The following is an 18,573-nucleotide window of genomic DNA, read 5'->3' as shown; positions in this document are numbered from 1 at the left end:
TTGCTGGAACGTCTGCATCTTGCTCAGCAAGTAGCTTCCCCGTTATTCTACCCTTGTTTATTAGAAAAGTAGTTGTTAAGTATAATAATTAAGTTTGCATAGTTGTTAAGTGTAGTTAAATTAGATAGATAGCCCTCAGGGGCTTAAGGTTGGACTATGCCTGGCTCAACTGGTTTCCAGTCCTGTGCCGCATGCAGCAAGGCTTTCCCCGTGAGTGACCCTTACGACCGCTGCCTCCGTTGTCTTGAGGAGCATCATCGTAAGGACAGATGCAAAATCTGCAAGGCTTCAAGCCACATATGCAGAAGGAGAGGGGCGCGTGCTTGAAGGCCATCCTGATGGAGTCAGTGCTCCGGCCGGACTCCAAACCGGCGCGATCCCCTACGGCACTGAGCGTCTCCTCGGTGCGGAGCGCCATACCAGCACTGGAGTCAACCTATCGACAAGCTACGGTGCCGAAAAGAAAGAAGCGGCAGGACACTGCCCACAAGGACTCCCCTGCACCACCTGTCCGGCCGGGGAACAGTCAGGAGATGCACCAGCCACATTCCGTGGAGAGTGCTCCGGCACTGGCATCTCCCTGCAGGGAGCCTTCCCCCGACTCTGGAAGAGGCCATTGACACCGGAGGCGTTCGCTGCGGCATGCGCCTTCATGGGCATGCCCATGCCTCCGTCCTCGGCCAAGGGCGCAGGGACCAGTGTCTCGGGGTAAACCCGCGCTGGGTGGCCCCGATGGGTGGTCGAGACAGGAGTCCAAGTCTCCCCCCAGACGATTGCGGAGTGTAGAGACTGCGGGCTCCTCCCCCCCCCCAGCTCCGACTCTGAGTCGTCGAGCTCCTCGACACCGCGGCACCGAGGGCGGTCTAGAGGTTCATGTGTGAGGCAACGCCGATACAGTTCCACCTCGCGCGGGGGTCGCGGTTCCGAATCTCACACCCCAGCACAGTCCGGTGCGGCACTGGTCCAGATCCCCGGCATGCAGCCCGGCGCGGATCCCGGTGCCTGAGGAGACAGCCAAACCAGAACAGTCCAGATCCCTGGCACGTAGCCCGGTGCGACTCCGGGCACCGGTATGGACACCACGGCACCGGTCCCGATCCCGGGCTGTAGTCTGACTTGGCACTGATGGCGACACCGGCACCGTGCCATTGGTCACGGTCCTCGAAGCCAGTGTGGAGATGCCATGGCCGGCACCACTCCCAGTCTCCAAGGGGGAAGTGCCGTCGCAAGACCTCGGCGCCAAGGCGGCGGTCGTATTCCAGCTCCTCCAGCCACTCACCCTGCCGCCAGCACCACAGGAGTCGGCACCGACAATCCTCCTCATCAACATCGTCTCGGGGCAGGTCGTCAACGAGGGCTGACGGGCCGTAAATGTTACAGGCACCGATCCAGCGGCTCAGGGTCCCGTGCCCACCACCAGGAGGCTTCCCAGTCGGCACCGATGCCGGCACCAGCGTGGCCACAAGGGCCTTGGCAGTGGCCGTACTGGGGGCCATGGGAGACTCAGATGGGCCAGAGTACGGTCTCGGTCCACTCCTCAGTGGCCCAACCAGCACCCCCTCCCTCTGAGCCAGCCGGACAAGGGCTATTCCTCAGAGGAGGAATCGGACCCTGAGGAGGGTCCCTCCACAGGGCCCCTCCCACAATCCTCCTCTTCCCCTGACAATGCGGCTGCTAGGGATCATAGGGCACCCCTGCCAGACTTCAAGGCACACCAAGAGCTACTCAGGAGGGTGGCCAGCAATTTAAATTTAGAGATTAAGGAACTCTCTGAGGAGGAGGACTCCCTCTTTGGTGTGACAGGGTCAGCAGGGCCATCCAGAGTCGCCCTGCCAGTTCACGAGAGAGTTTTGAAACTGGCCAAGGTCTTTGGCAGACCCCTGCCTGGGTTGCCCCCGCATCCAAGGGCACCGAGAGGAAATACTACATTCCCTCGGAGGGGTTTGAATTTCCATACACCCACCCTGCTCCCGGGGACTCTAGTGGTCGATGCCACCAACCAACGAGACAGGCAGGGGTCCCAGGGCAATACTCCCAAGAATAAAGAGAAGAAGAAACTAGACCTCTTCGGCTGCAAGGTCTATTCTACAGGGACCCTGCAGCTGAGGATCACCAATCACTAGGCGCTCCTTGGCCAATAGAATTTGAACCTCTGGTCCTTCTTGCGGAGGTTTGCGGAGGGATTGCCACAGGACCAAGCAGTGGACTTCACGACGGTCCTAGACGAAGGCGCTGCGGTCTCAGGGGCGGCCTTACAAATGGCCAGTGATGCAGCAGATACCACTAGAAGGGCCATGGCTTCAGGCATTGTAATGTGGCGGTGTTCGTGGCTGCAGTCCTCGGGGTTATCTCAAGAGGTCTAGAAGTCCATCCAGGACCTGCCATTTGATGGGGCTGGACTCTTTTCGGACAAGACCGATGACAAACTGCACGCCCTGAAGGACTCGAGGGCTACACTCAAATCCTTAGGGCTATATACACTACAGGCCTCGAGGCGTCAGTCTCGGCCTCAAGCCCAACACTAGCCCCAGCTTGCCCCTAGGCCGCCTCCCAGGCTCGCTCAACCCAGGAGGGGCCGGGCTAGGTATAGGGCACTGTGGACGTGCCCCTGGAACCGGGGAGCAGCGTCCAGGTTTTCCCCTCTCTGGGTCCTCCTCAGAGGGGGACCACCTCTCCCGGCTACCTCCCACCGGGAGCAGTCTTGTGCCCTTTTCAGGGGCAAGCAGTCTATAGCCAGGCCCTCAGGCAGGGCTGGCGAGGCAAGCAGTCTATGGCCAGGCCCTCAGGCAGGGCTGGCGAGGCAAGCAGTCTATGGCCAGGCCCTCAGGCAGGGCTGGCGAGGCAAGCAGTCTATGGCCAGGCCCTCAGGCAGGGCTGGCGAGGCAAGCAGTCTATGGCCAGGCCCTCAAGCAGGGCTGGCAGGTGAGCACGCCGCTCTCGGGAACGGCACGGCGGGGAAGGCTTCCTCACGGAGGATAGGGAAGGGGGGAGGGGGACGCAGGCCCGCCCGTCTCCACTGCGTCCCAGCCCAGGGCCCTGGCAGTGGCAACAGCGTTTGCCATTGGGTCGGCGGGGCTCCGGCCGAAACACGCCGCCCAGGTTGCCCCTGACTCAGCCACTAACATGTGGCGATCCCTGGGCTTCTTCCTCCCCGAAACCCCCGGTACCTGCCTCCTCTGGGTCGCTGAGGTTCGGTAGACCTGCTAGGCCCTCCTCGTCCACGGGCGGCAGCTCAGGGAGCTCCATGGGCTCGTCCTCGAAGGGTAGCTCCTCCAGGTCCTGCGGTCCCCAGGCCTCGGGCAGGGCCGATAGGTCCTCGGGGTCCCAGGCTCGGCACTGCTCTGGCAGGTCTGGTTCGGTCTCCCAGGCCCCGGGTGTCTCCGGGGGGTTCTCCTCCGGCTCGTAGTCCGCTGGGAGCCCCAACGGGCCTTCCTCCGGCTCCCAGGCCGAGGGGGTCTCTGGCAGTCCCTCCAACTCCCAGGCCGTAGGGTACCTGGGGGAGGCCTCGGTCGAGCCCCAATCTGGGTTTAAGGCCGGCCACTCCCTCTCAGCCCAGCTCCCTGGCCCGGCCTTGGCTAGGAGCTCCGGGGGAGACACGTCCTTCCGCTTCGGCCGCCTCTTGCCAAGTGAGCTCGCCGGCCTGATTCTTAAAGGCCTAGCTCCGCCCTCCTGCTTCCGGTCAGGTGGAGCCCCTGGGGCCTTTAAAGGCCTAGTCCCGCCCCCTGGCTTCCGGTCAGGTGTTTCCCTGGGGCAGGCTTCTGTCAGCCAGGGTGGGTCTGGCTCCCTCTCTGGGTCCTCCTCAGAGGAGGACCACCCCTCCCGGCTACAGGCACCTAACCGACACGACCACTCGGGGTCCTCTGCGGGCCCCCAACAAGGCCCAGCCAAAGGACAGAACAACAAAAGGCAATTTTGATGGTGCACCCGAGGGTGGCATGTTTACTGTTCCCCTGGATCTGACCCTACCGTTCACTCTGACTCAGGCCGTATTACGCCAAGTGGTGAAACCACCTCAGACCGTTGGGTCCTCAGTGTAGTCCTCAAGGGCTACGCCCTTTAGCTCACAGCCTTTCCCCCGGACTCTCCCCCCTACCCCGTCCCTCTTCAGGGACCCCTTTCAAAGCAACTCCTCATACAGGAGGTGAACTCCCTCCTCTTCCTCGGGGCTGTGGAAGCGGTTCCTCCGCAGGAAAGGAGGAAGGGGTTCTACTCAAGATATTTCCTTATACCCAAGGCAAAGGGGGCCTGAGGCCCATATTAGACCTCCGCTGTCTGAACAGATTCATCATATGCCTCAGGTTCCGTATGGTTTCCCTAGCCTCCATCATTCACACTCTGGATCCAGGGGACTGGTATTCTGCCCTCAACTTAAAAGATGCATATTTCCATCCTTCCCAGTCACAAACGTTTCCTCCGGTTTGTGGTAGCTGGCTGCCACTACCAGTTCTCGGCACTACCCTTTGGCCTCTAGTTCGCCCCCAGGGTGTTCACGAAGTGTATGGCGGTGGTGGCGGCCTACCTGTGCCACAGAGGGGTTCAGATCTTCCCCTACCTGGACGACTGGCTGATCCGGGGCAAGTCCAGGGCCCACGTGAGCAACAGCCTGGAACTCACCTGCGCGACATGCACCAGACTGGGGCTGCTCATCAACGAGCAGAAGTCCACTCTCACCCCGGTGCAGCACATAGACTTTATCGGGACCACCCTTGATGCCACTCTGGCCAGAACCTTCCTCCCACAGCCTCGCTTCGAGGCGATGGCTGCCATAATCGACAATCTCCACAGGTCCCCCACGACGACAGCCAGGCACTGACTTCAGCTGTTCCGACACATGGCGGCCTGTAAGTACGTAGTGAGGCTGTCTCGTCTCAAGCTCAGGCCTCTCCAGACCTCGGTGTATGCACCAGCCAGGCACTCTCTGAACAGGGTGGTCACGGTTCCCACTCAGGTCCTGACCTCTCTGAACTGGTGGAGGGACCCAGGGGAGGTACTGAAGGGAGTCCCCTTCAGAGACTTGGCACCATCAGTAACCCTCATCACGGATACCTCAGATGTGGGCTGGAGGGCCCATATCAGCAGTGACCTCAGCACCCAGGGGCTCTGGTCGGCAGAGGAGAGGTATCTCCACATCAATGTCAGGGAGCGCAGGGCAGTCCGCCTGGCCTACAGTGTGTTCCTCCGGTTTCTGAGGGGCAGGATGGTGCAGGTCCTCACTGACAACACAGCAGCCATGTTTTACATGAACAGGCAAGGGGGGGGCGCACTCCTCGGCCCTTTGACAGGAGGCTATTTGACTTTGGGACTTTGCGGTAAGGCACGACTTCCACATATCTGCCTCCCACCTCCCGGGGGTCAGGAGCAACGAGGCGGACCACCTCAGCAGGTTGTTTCTACCCCGCCACGACTGGTCACTGCACCTAGAGGTGGTGACGTCCATTTTCCGCAAGTGGGGTGTTCCCCAACTGGACCTGTTTGCGTCATCCTAGAACAAGAAGTGCCCAAGGTTCTGCTCACTCCGGGGTTGCGAGCCAGGCTCCATCTCCGACGCGTTCCTTATAGACTGGACGGGGACCCTGATGTACGCATTTCCCCCCATTCCACTGCTGCCCAAGGTCCTCTTGAAGATCAAGAAGGACAAAGCGGACATCATCTTGATTGCCCCAGCCTGGCTGAGACAGCACTGGTTCAGCATGTTGCTGGACCTGTCCATTGCCCCGCCGCTGCCGCTCCCGAGGCATTACGACCTACTCTCCTAGGACCGGGGTCACCTGCTGCACCCGGACCTGGACTCCCTCCGCCTGACGGCATGGAGACTCTGTGGCTGACAGAGGAAGAGAGAGCCTGCTCGGTGCATCTTGCAGCCATCTCAGCCTTCCACCAGCCAATGGAAGGGAGGACATTATTCTCGCACCCCATGTCAGTCAGGTTCCTTAAAGGGGTGGAGAGGCTATACCCAGGTCCGCGACCCAGTGCCTCCCTGGGATTTGAACCTGGTCCTTGCCGCTCTGACGAGACCCCCCCCCCTTCGAGCGCATGGCTACATGCCCTCTGCTCGTCCTCTCATGGAAGGTAGCCTTCCTGGTAGCCATTACATCAGCTAGGAGGGTCTCCAAGATAAGAGCATTGACCTCAGAGCCCCCTACACCGTCTTTTATAAAGACAAGATGCGGCTGAGACCCCACCCGGCCTTTCTGCCTAAGGTGGTGTCCCAGTTTCATTATAACCAGGATATCTTCCTCCCCGTGTTCTTTCCTAAACTGCACGGTTCGGAGGAGGAGTGAAGATGGCATTCACTGGACGTGAGGCAAGCCCTGGCCTACTACATCGAGTGGACATGGCTGTTCCGGAAGTCAACGCAGCTGTTCGTGGCAGTAGTGGACCGGATGAAGGGCTTACCTGTCTCCATCCAACGCATCTCCGCCTGGATCACCGCCTGCATCAGGACCTGCTATGAGCAGGCAAAGGTGCCGCTTCCAGGTGCTGTGTCAGCACACTCAACCAGAGCCCAGGCCTCATCGGCAGCCTTTCTGGAAAGAGTGCCCCTGCAGGACATCTGCAAGGCAGCAACCTGGTCGTCGGTCCACACCTTCACGTCCCACTACGCCATTGTGCAGCAGGCGAGAGAGGACGTGGGCTTTGGCAGGGCCATGCTGATGAGAGTAGCTCGATGCTGATTCCTACCCACCTCCAAGGTATGGCTATTTAATCACCTATATTGGAATGGATATGAGAAATCACTCGAAGTAGAAAACAGGGTTACTTACCAGTAACTGTTGTTCTTTGAGATGACAGAAAGAAGGGACTGAGGGTCCATAGGGCCGGCGACACCTCATATACCGTGGCATGAGCATGGTACTCCAAGGGGTGTCTGAGCCGGCCCTACAGAGCTTGCTAAGGGGAAAAAAATTCTGGGAACCAGTGCACGGGGCGCACGCACACACCTATATTGGAATGGATATGAGCAACACATCTTGAAGAACAACAGTTACTGGTAAGTAACCCTGTTTTCTTGAACAGAAGTACCTAAAAATCTGAGGTGCAGGTGTTTGATCTCTGCTTTTGCAGTTTTTACAGATCTCTATAGTCTTTTTTCCTTGTAACAAGTGATCTACTAAGGAGGCTGGAAGGTAAAAGAGGGAAGATGGCTTTCTATTTGTGGCAGGAATCCTTTGCGTCTTCTAAACAATGACCAGTCAGTATATGCTTTTTCCCTGTCAACCTGTTAGAACGGATTCACCGAACTTTTTGCTTAATTTCTAAACAAATACATTTTTCAAAATGTATGCCCTATAATACTCTGTAGATTTCTATTAAGATATTGTGAACATAGAGTAAACTAACTTGAAAATTCTCCCTCCCCCCCCCCCAAAAAAAGAAAAAAAAAGTACATATAACCAACTTACGTTTGTAGTACCAAATGATGATTGTTACCACAGCGTCCTAAATAAACAGAAGTTGATACCCAGTTTTCTCCAAAGACTGTTTACATTAGAACCAGAAATATTAGTAAAAGATAAAATTTATTACTGCTACACTAAAACACTATGGGGAAGGTTTATCTGCATTTCTGTTTTTTACACACCCACCCACCCACCTACCTACCTATCTGTATTATAAAATACTTCGGAATGATCCCTGGATCAGAACATTGGCATGCAAATGTTTTTTAAACCATCAATGGAGTGATTATTATGTATGTTACAGACCATTGCTTCCTTAATATATAAAATAACACCTTGTAATTCCTGTACAAATACAGAATGCTTATTCTCTGCCTGACACAGTGGCTTCCACCTTGGTTTCCAAGTGGACATTAGTCCAAAATCACCACACACACACATTGTCTTGATTCTCCATCTCTGCCCATAGCTGTGGTAGCAATTGGGTTGGTAAGAGTTGACATGTATTGTAAGAGATGCGTGAAGAACACTGCACAACACTGGTTTTGATCTAACCAGTAAAACTAATTTAAAAACTTATTAATGTTTTTCCATTATTTGTGACTTTAAAAAAAATTAATTGGCAGCAGGAGTGGAAGCATTAAGTGGAGCCTTTATTACAGCTGTCTTACTTTGGTCACTTCTTCAGTGTTGGTGACTAACAGTCAGTGTTTGGCCACTATAAGAGATTTCCTTATTGTGAATGTTGTATGTTGTAGAGATTGATTTAGACTGCAACTTCATGTTTTTTTCTTCTATTTTACAATGTTTTAGCCATTAACAGACCAGATATAATGGACACTGAAATGGAGAACATTATGGACACTATTGTTGACAGTCTTTTCTGCTTTTTTGTTACACTTGGTAAGTTTATAATTTTAGTGAATTTCTCAATGTGCTGTTACTTCCCAGAGATCTGCATTTTTAATTACATATAGTAAGTCTCTTAACTTCCACATATGCAGCATGAGAGAGAAAGCAGGGTCAATGCAAGACTCCTGGATTCTGCTTGCTGTGTAAGTTTTGACCAGTCACTAAACCTGTGTGCTGCTGTGAAAACACTGATGAATAGGGAGTAATTCCCACCTCATAGAAGAGTGGACTCTTAGGGCTTCTCTACATTTACCTCGGAGATGTGGCGGCAGTCGACCGGAGTTACGCAAACTACGCAAAAAACTTGCGTAACTCCCGTCGACTTCTGTGCTTCCGTTCTGCGCTCCGTCTTCAATGCACTGCGCCACTTGAGGAGGTAGTCTTAATACATCGATTTCTGGATCAACTGAGCGGGTCTTCACTGACCTCTCAGTCGATCCAGATAAGTCGATCTGACGGTGGCGAATTTGCCACCGTCAGTGAAGACATAGCCTTAGTGTCTGAAAAATTTTGTTTTGAGATCCTTGCATGTGAATGGTGCTTTAGGAAGTGCTTAATATTTGGCACTGAAAACTGGATGTTCTTTGAACTCAAACTCATACATAGTTCACAACAACCTTTACCTTATTATATCAGTCATGTCCTATACACAGTTTAAGATTGTGAAGGTGATAGAAGAAGTTTCCTAGTCTATTATAGATTTTTTTTAAAACAATTTCTAAGCCTCTTTGTTTGTCATGGTCATGACATCTGTGATGCAAGCCATGACTTTTAAAATGGGCTTTTCAAAAGTGCTCATTGTTGGCATAAATTTGCTGCTATTGAAGTCAGTGGTAAAATGCTCCTGCTTTAGTGCTTCACGCTTCAAACTGCTTAATTAGGAACGAGCTGGGCAAATGCTGAATGCTTTTGAAATTTGCACCCTTATTCAGGCAGTAACACCATTACTAGCCTGGTCATGGAGTGTTTTTAATTTTATTAAGATATTAGTTAAATATTTTAAATAAATAAATTATTATTATATTTATATTTTAAAATAAAGGATATATTGTACCATGATTTCTTCTTTTCTTACGATAAAATGCCTTTTTTTGCCGTAACAAACAACCGATCTTGATGATCACCAAAAAAATAAAGTATCTCTTATTCTCAGAGATCGTCTGGGTTTTTGCTGATAAACAGAAGTCTTATTGTTAATATCTTGTATGCTATTTAATGTTTGTCATTAATGGCTGGATAACTGTCAAATTGTTGAAAGGTGTACAGGTCCATGTTGTTAGCAACTCAGTGCATACAATTTTACATGCTTAAAATTATAAACACTGAAGTGCTAAACTGATAGCTCCCATTACTTCCCTTTTCACTGCCTAAATCTGTAACTTCTTGAGTAGGTGAGATTAGCAGTCCCTAGGGCACTCTGAATTAGAATGATTCTTTGAACCTGTTGAATGCCTTAGTTTCTCTGGTGAGAATTAAAATGTATCTTACCGAGCCCCTTAAATCTTCAATGTTTTAACTTTCATGTATTTAAAAATTCAGTATATGACAGTTGAAGCCTGAAATTCCAATGGAAAAAATTATTTTAATGAATAAATATTCCCCTGCAGTGAGTTGCAACCCAGGTGTTGCAATGTTGTGGTAATGGAAGAGAACCAGACTATCAAAAGCAAAAATAACTAAACAAAAGCAAAATTGACCAATCTATTTGCTTGTCAAGAGAAAAATGAAAAAGTAAATAAACAACATAAATAATATAAAGTAAACTAGGTTTTAAAATTTCTTAAGATTTAATACTTGCATGTGGGATAGGTGAGAGACCTGTTTTTTTTTTTTTAACATTTTAGTTGGCCATCCCTGACTGTCAATGTACTTGTGTGTGTGTGTGTGTGTGTTTATAACATTATTTTAAGTATTTATCATTCTTATTGTGGTTTTATAATACTATGTTTAAATGTATTGGTATAAACCATTCTTTGTAGTTTTGTGTGTAATGACTACTAGAGCCACACTTTGTACAGTTTAGACAGCCTGTTCTGAAAATTTGGGACCCCAAATCAGTTATTCAAAAAACAAAAACCACAACATCACAGTGTAATTATTTATGACCTGCAAATTATAAAGTAAATAGAGGTCAATGTATCTTTTAATAGGAGCTATTCCCATAATCAGATGTTCAAGAGGAACTGCAGCAGAAATGGTGGCAGTGGTAAGAGCTTTTTAAACACTAAATACATGATTGTTTCAAATAAATGTGCTAATAGCATTTTTTTAAATTTTTTACAACCCCCAATATTTAACATCAAAGAAAAAACATTAAGCATCAAAGAAGAAAATATCCAGGTTCTCCTTCCTGTCATTGCTTCCCCAGAGCTACATTGTAGAAGTCGTGTGACTAGTCACACAGCCACAGGAATCTTTTGAAAGCAGGTTCTGATGGGTGGAGGTGCACGTCTCTCCAGTGCATACAGTCCATCATCATCATCTTTTCCAATAGACATAGCACCCTAAGAACATAACCCTTCCTGCTGTGTAAAACAGTAGTTAGAATTATGTAAAATGTCTGTGTAAATAGTTGTAGTCATACTTTTTATTTATTTTATTTACTTTAATGGTTGTAATTTGTATGAGTTTGTTTGGATCTCAGGTTCCCACCAGAATTTGTGCAATGATCATAGAGTGAAGTATTTTGGGGGGGTGTAAATTGGGAATAAGTTAATAGTAAGCAAAGGTAATTAGAGAATAAGTATAATAGATGATTGCTTTGTTGATAAATGTTTAGAGAAATCCACCTTCACTTACTGCATTATTGCTTAGTAATTGAAAAGATTTGTCCCTTTAAGCTAATGTAACTTTAATTTCAGCTACAATTGTCCTTATCTAAATATGGCTTGTATGACCTACTTAGACACATTATTCTAAATAATAATGTTAAGATTATGTAAGTAAAATATTTTTCTGCATTTGTCTTATGGTCTATAGTCTATAAATGACTAAAACAGCCTTTCAAAATCTTGCTAAGCCAGGGCAGTAGAAATCTTTCCCAGGCGAATGGAAATAATAGCAGCTTCTGCTAGAACTCAATTTGAATGAAATTTTCTAAACCTTATGGTTGTGAAACAAACTTAAAATGTAACCAATGCAACAAATGCTGGCATGGTGAGACCTGTTGTGGTATGCTGTCAGACCTATGGAAGGAACTGTATTCACTCTTCCTTAGTTTGACAACAGTGAGTGATGAAGCAGTTGCTGTGGCCTTTGCTTAATTCTTTGGGCTTCCCCTACCCTGAACATTTCGAGAAGATGAATAGATCTTTTAAACTCTCCTTTCCTTTGGCCAGACCTTTTCCCTCATTACCTTCTTGCCAGCTGAGGACAGCTCTGTAAGTCTCCTCCTGGTGCTGGCCCCAAGTATCTGATGCCTCGCTGCAGCAATCTTCCCCTCAGGTCTATGAATGGGAACCTAAGTTACTTGGCTGCTTATATCTGTCTCCTCCCTCTTTTAAAAAAAAAGGGGGGGTGGGGGTGGGGAGGGCATGGAAGAGATCTGAATAGCTCCCTAAACAACAAAGGGAGTGTTGTAGAACTCCTGACTCCAGCTTGGAGACTGCAGGAAAGACTTTAAAACAAAACAAAACACTGTTGTTTTTAGTTACTTAGTCAAAAACACAGCTGAAATGTATGGCAAGACTACAGCTGCAATTTTTTTACCTCTTTAATGACATCAGATCAGAGTTATGATTTTTCACAGAATATAAAATTAAATGGTAACTGAACTAATTTTGTTTGGGAGATCCTAAAGAGAGTGATAGTGAATCCTTATATAAAGGCTGCTTTAACATTTTCCATTATAAAATATTCTTGTGCGCTTATCAAAGAAAAGGTTTTGCACATCCGTTATTTGTAGCAGCAGACCTTTGTTATTTGGTAAGGGGAAACAACCTTTAGACTAGAGAAGTGCCTCTTCTTTGTTCCATGAAATTCCATTCAGCTCTTGCTGAGAGAGAGACTATTAATAATTACCATTTCCCTTCTCTCACTTCCAAGCCTTAGGAAAATTTTGGCAAAATGCCAAAACACTAAAAATATAAACAAAGTAGCGTACTGTACTGGGAGTATCTGCTTTTTGAAAGCTGGGAAATGAACATTAACAGTTATCCATGCAAACGTAATTCTCCCCCTTTTGCATAGGCATTACGGTACAGTTTAATTACATAATCACATTTTTTTCCACAAAACCCCTGCCTCATTCAGTGAACAAGTTGGACACAAAGGAGGCAAAATTCAGTTTGCACAGGTAACCATAACTCCAGCATTTTCTGATTTTCAAGTGTCTGACTTTGCAACCTGCATGACTCTCTTCACTTCTTTAAATCTAACTAATAGTGCTTAGAGAGAGAGACTCCACTAAAGAGGGGCTTGGATTGCCTGGAAAATCAGGAATTTGCCCAGAACTGTATGCAAAGTAAGTTAGTGTGACTTAAGCAATAGCATGAGTAATAGAAAAACTAAAGTTAATTTGGAAAATTGTTGTCTTGACATCAGACAAAAGCACATATCTGTCTTAAACTTTGTCCATTGTACAAAATGATTGAGAGAATCCCTAATCTCACCGGTGTGTAAAAAGGTCCTTTACATTTTTTAGAAACTAGATAAGAAACTCCGAGAGAACCTCAGAGATGCCAGAAACAGTCTTTTTACAGGTGACACACTTGGGGCTGGACAATTCAGGTACTGTGCTACAGTTATTTTGCATTATTTTAATATGTTTATTGCAGTAACACTAAAAGGCCCTGTATGGCTTGGGAATCTATTGAGCTAGGTATTGTACAGAGACACGGTTCATGCCTTAGAGTAGCTTGCTTTTATGAAGTCTTCAGAAATATTAAGGAAAATTAAATGTTATTTCATATTAATCGAATAAAAACCCTATCAGATTAAAAACTATGGATGGACAGAGAATGTAGCCCTCAGATCCTGAACTAAAAACTTTCATATAATTAAAGAAGACACAAATTTTGTTCAGCAGACCTAGAAAGATCCAGTATACTGCAAAAATATCTACTGCATCAACCTATAGAATGAGAATGAATGGTGTTCTGCTTATAGAAATGTTCATAGCCTTACTTCTATTTAGTCAGTAATAAAAAAGGCAGACTCACTTTCTCAGCTGAGAATTCTGCCATTGCTGTTGGAGATTTCAAACCCACAAACGAAGAGCAAGTGCTTCCTAGCTGATCCTAACTGCCTCAGAGCAGGTATATAATGAAACTCTCTCTCTAATAACTCAGTCCGAGATTATTAGAGGCTTTAAAGATCATCACCAATACCCTGAATTTATGTTTTTTGTGTACGGGGGTTTTGGCAACTTCTGTTCTCTTCCACTATTCTTGACCTACTCTGTGGGATTGTCAGGGTGACCACATTCCATGTCTGTTCATCTTCTGGGGCTGTGTGGTGAGACTTCTTCTGTTTGGTGCCCGCATGCTGTATGTATCATTGGCCTGGTGACACACAGCATCTTGCATTGATGACATAGGTCCTTGTCTTTCACAGACCTATATCAACTTTCAGTTAGGTATCCTGCAACTTTACTGCTTTATTGCTAGCACAATGCTCTGGGTTCACTGGTCTACTCCATACTGTCTGCCCTTGCTCTTCATTCTCCTGCCCTTAATACAACTATTGTGTTAATTGCTTTTGTTTGACTGTAGTTGTCAGACCACTTACATTGGTGACAAGGATTTGAATTACTGACTCGTTAACTTGGTCACAGTACACGCACGGTATCTTTTGATGTGCTAAGAAACAATTACATGATATGTAGGGGATAAGCTAGAGCACATTGTGATATAGGCTATGTCCTGGCAGAAGCCTGTTCATATGTGTCATGTGGCTTGCAAATCCACTATGCTTATAGCACACACAGCTGTGCAGGATCTGGCCTTCAATATGCAGTACATTTTGACATGGAGGAAACTTCATAAATTAGCTGAAAAAAGGGTAAACAGTCACGTTCACATAACACCAGGGGTCACCCAAGATGTTAATAGGCAGCAGGTTTACAACTAACTTGAGGAAGTACTTCTTCACACAACGCACTGTCAACCTGTAGAACTCATTGCCGGGGAAGCTGTGAAGGCCAAAAGTATAACTGGATTAAAAAAAGAATTAGATAAGTTCATGGAGGATAGGTCAATCAATGGCTATTAGCCAACATGGTCACAGATGCAATCTCATGCTTTGGGTATCCCTATCTGTGGGACTGGATGACAGAGGATGGCTCACTTGATTAAATTGCCCTTTTCTATTCACTCCGTCTGAGGCATCTGGCACTGGCAACTGTGGAAAGACTTGATACTGGACTAGATGGAACATTGGTCTGACCCAGTACGGCCATTTTTATGTGAAAAAGAAACCATTGTGGAGACTTGTATGCAGGAAGTATGTGTTCAGGGTGAGTTGCCCTGCAGCTGAAGCTTCCAGGTAGACTTTGAGGGTAGTCCTAAGTAGAGCACATTACAGTAGTCTGTCCTGAAGGTAAGAAATATGGAGAGGACTACACTTGAGAGGATTAGTTGCCGTCTCCTGGCTAGACATAAAAGAATGCAAGTCATTATGAGGAATTCCTATCTGAAGATCAGGGAGCAACAGTGGATCACAAAGATTGAATGCCATTTTGTCTAAAGACATGGAAACACGCTCAATAAGTGCAGTAGAGACCACCTGCACCAGTTCTTCAGAACACTTCCCTTTGCAGACAAACATCACTTTATTCTTACAGGGATTGAGTTGCAGTCAGTTTGCTTTCCTCTAGAGCCCTAGCTTACGCTTCAGACATTGAAGAGTAATGAGACAATAGTATCTGGGTTCAGTGAAAAGGAGACATGAGATAAAACTTTCAAAAAATGCTAAAGTCCCTTTTTCAGAAATGTAGGCACTTAGGAGTTTAAATCTCATTGATTTTCAATGAGACTTAGGCTCCCAAATTACTTTGGAACTTTTGAAAATTTTACTCATAAAAGAGCTGAATAAAACAGGAGAGGTGACATGATGGACCTCCGATAGAGAGAGACTGTAGATATGAGATTCCTTGGGGGAGGTAAGGGATGAACAGTGGTACAGTACTACCTTTGGAATCTTTTTTAGAAGAACCAAACCATTCAAGCTATTTCATTCTTCCACCTCACCACTTTATGTGGACAAGTCAATGGTTTCAGAAGATGCAGACAAATCTTACATAATCATCCTGAATATTTTCTTATTGTCCATTGCTAGAAGGTGATTACCATCCATTGATATCAATATAGTCTCTATTTAATAATCAGTTGTGAATCTGTGTAACTAAGCTATTAACAAAGAAGGCTAGTCGGTGCTGGTTATTTGACTTGGATTTAAGAGTTATGTTTGGTAGCTCTTTAGTTATTACAGAGCATGAGTTGCCTTACCACATCAGACCAGTGGTCTGTCTAATCAGTATCCCATTTTTGAGAGTGGCCAGCCCCAACATGCTTCAGAGGAAGGTGAAGGAAACTCTGTAACAGAAAATTATGGGATAATCTGTTTATACAGGAAGTTTCTTTCTAATACATGCTAACTTTGATTTGCCAACAACTTTTACCCTGAAGTATGAGAGTGTATGTGTCTTTGGGCTTTTATATGGATGATGAGACTATCAATGTAACTTTCCGTCTTTTTTTAATATTGCTGATTTCTTGGTCTCAGTCTTATCTTTGTGAATTTTCTCAGTTAATTATGCCCCAAGCCTAACTCTAAAGTTGTAAATTCAGCATGATAGTATGTGCAATTTGCAAGAATAATATTTAAAGCAGTGCTATTCAGACTCAGGTGCCCGAGCCACAAGTGTATCTTTAATGTGTCTCCTGCAGTTCTTTGCAGCACATAATATTAAAACATTTGTGTGATTTAATTATTAATCAATCTAAGTTATTAACCAATCAGGATTCTTTTACTATGTTATTACCAATTGTAGTTGATAAAATAATATTTGGTCAGTCATTTTGCTGTGAGAATTATATAAAAACTAAACATTTCCTTGTCATATTGTTTAAATATGAATATGTAGTACTATAGTAAATGAAACAATGAATTCACACTACTGTGGCTCTCTTGAGTAATGTTCACTGCTAATTTGTCTCCTGAACCACTGAGATCTGAGTATCACTGATTTAAAGAGATTGGCAGTACAAAAAAACTCTGAAGATATCTCTGATATTTCTGAAGAGACTGAGAGACTCTTCCAAATATATATAAAGAGTTACTGACAAAATGTCTCTTATTTACAGTTTCCAAAGGCCTTTGTTAGTCCTTGTTGACAGAAACATAGATTTAGCAACTCCTCTACACCATACTTGGACATACCAGGCCTTAGTGCATGATGTACTGGTAAGAATAAATGTCATTTTTACTTTTGGAAGTACAATTGCATTTTCAGTTTACTCTTAAACTTAGTACTGGCATCAATCCTTAATCAAAATCTTATTTTATATATATAATTTATTTGGAAGTTATTTCACTAAAAACAAATCTAGAAGGTTTATTTTGAAGGGTTGGGAGTTTCGACATTGCAGTAGCTTTTAAAACTTTTAATATTTAAAATGTTTCTGTAGTTGCTAAGATATTAGTAATTCAGTAATGCACAGCTATTTTTCAGAATTTTTTAATTTTATAAATTTTGTGTATACTCTGTATATCTCTTAATGTCAAAATTTGTCTTAAATCAATTACATATAAGTTTTGTCACTGATTTTCATTTGTCATTTTGTAACATAAAAAGGCTTAAGGTACGTTGTGTTCTCTCGTTCCCATCTACAAAGACAAATGCTTATAACACTAAATTGTCATGATAGGATTTTGCGGTTAGCTTGATTTTCGGATGTTTTATGAAATGTACGGATTATAATGGTTTAATTCTAATTATATCTGTTCTGAAAAGTAAATATTTTGTATTGTTTTAATATGTTTTTAAAACAGCTATTATCAGTTTGAGGTTTTAGAGATTTATTACTTTACCATTCTTCTCCACAAGATGGTGTAGATGTTCTATATAGAGAAACACCAACTGGTACATGATCTTGCTGAGAGAACTTTAATAATTTTTTTTTTTTTTTAGGAAGTTACATGGAGCTTAGAACATTTACATTTTCCAGAGTTGATTTTATAAAGCAACTTGCAGTGAAAAGCTTTTTTTGTTCATAGGTCTATAAACGTCTGGCTGGTTTAAGATGTCTTAGAGCTCCATTACTAATGGAGAAAATAATATGCAACTTAATTCCTGATTCAGCTGCATGTTATATTGGAAATTTATTTTAATGGAAGGAAATCTTGTTACTTAACTGAGAAATAGAGAGAGAGATAACTACAAAAATCTAATATAATAAAATATGCTAATAAAATTTTTGATTTAACTGCATAGAAAAAAGCAGGAAGGATATCAGTTCACTTTAACATACATTAAAATTAATTACCCGTGACCTGTTAGAGTAACTCCTCTGAGATAGTGTTTTGTGGTTTTTTTCTGAGGTTGTGCTGTGCATTCACTGTCTGTAGTTCATGGTAAATTGCAATATACATGATTACATGCCCAGTTACTGTGTGTTATGTATTGGCACATAGTGTTGTCTGAAAATTATTGCATCACTGAGGAGAAATTTTTTTAGTCTTTCAAAATCTTGTGGGGTTTTATAGAACTCAAATTGTGCATGTGCTGTGTATGTTGCTTACACACTTTTCAGCTGATGGAAAGTCACTGCCTTTTTGAAAGTGAAGGATTGTTTAAAAACTTTAGCATTTTTGAATGTGTATGTTTTGTCTTAAAAATAATGCCTAGTTCAACTGTTTAGCAAAGTTTGTATGCATCATGAGCCTACATTATGTGGAAACATGAATGATCTCTAGTTTTGTATCAAGGGGAAAAGTTTAATTTCAAAACCAGGCACATTATCCAGTTGAACAAAAAAAAAGCATGCCAGGCTCTTCACAAAATGAGCACAATATTTTATGAAATGGCTTGAATTTGCTGAAAGGCCTTTGTTGAAAGGCCCTAAATTGTAACAGGGAAATAGTTACCAAGGCGATGATTACATAAATTGTACTTTCACATAAATCATTTTACATTTGGCTCTCAACTACAGGAGCTTAGGGAATCTGTGGAATGGCAATCTAAAGGACAGCATAACCACAAATCTATGTGCTTTGTCTGTTTAGGTAATAATAATACTGTTGCTACAAATAAACAGGCTTA

The 18,573-nt window shown here is 45.0% G+C and overlaps 1 protein-coding gene across 1 annotated transcript in view; it reads left to right on the top strand.

The window, feature by feature from the left end:
• SCFD1 (sec1 family domain containing 1) overlaps positions 1 to 18,573 on the top strand; it is a 143,821-nt gene that overhangs the window by 10,355 nt on the left and 114,893 nt on the right. The window contains exons 7-10 of the mRNA XM_067534529.1: positions 8,214 to 8,303; positions 10,463 to 10,518; positions 12,955 to 13,040; positions 16,616 to 16,715. Coding sequence (XP_067390630.1) covers positions 8,214 to 8,303; positions 10,463 to 10,518; positions 12,955 to 13,040; positions 16,616 to 16,715 — 332 coding nt within the window. The remainder of the gene's footprint in view (positions 1 to 8,213; positions 8,304 to 10,462; positions 10,519 to 12,954; positions 13,041 to 16,615; positions 16,716 to 18,573) is intronic.

This window comes from Emydura macquarii, unplaced genomic scaffold, assembly GCF_026122565.2.
Source record: "Emydura macquarii macquarii isolate MOO-44397 ecotype Brisbane River unplaced genomic scaffold, CSIRO-AGI_Emac_v2 contig_374, whole genome shotgun sequence".
NCBI classification, from domain to species: domain Eukaryota; kingdom Metazoa; phylum Chordata; order Testudines; family Chelidae; genus Emydura; species Emydura macquarii.
This window is presented reverse-complemented; position numbering and strand designations above follow the sequence as displayed.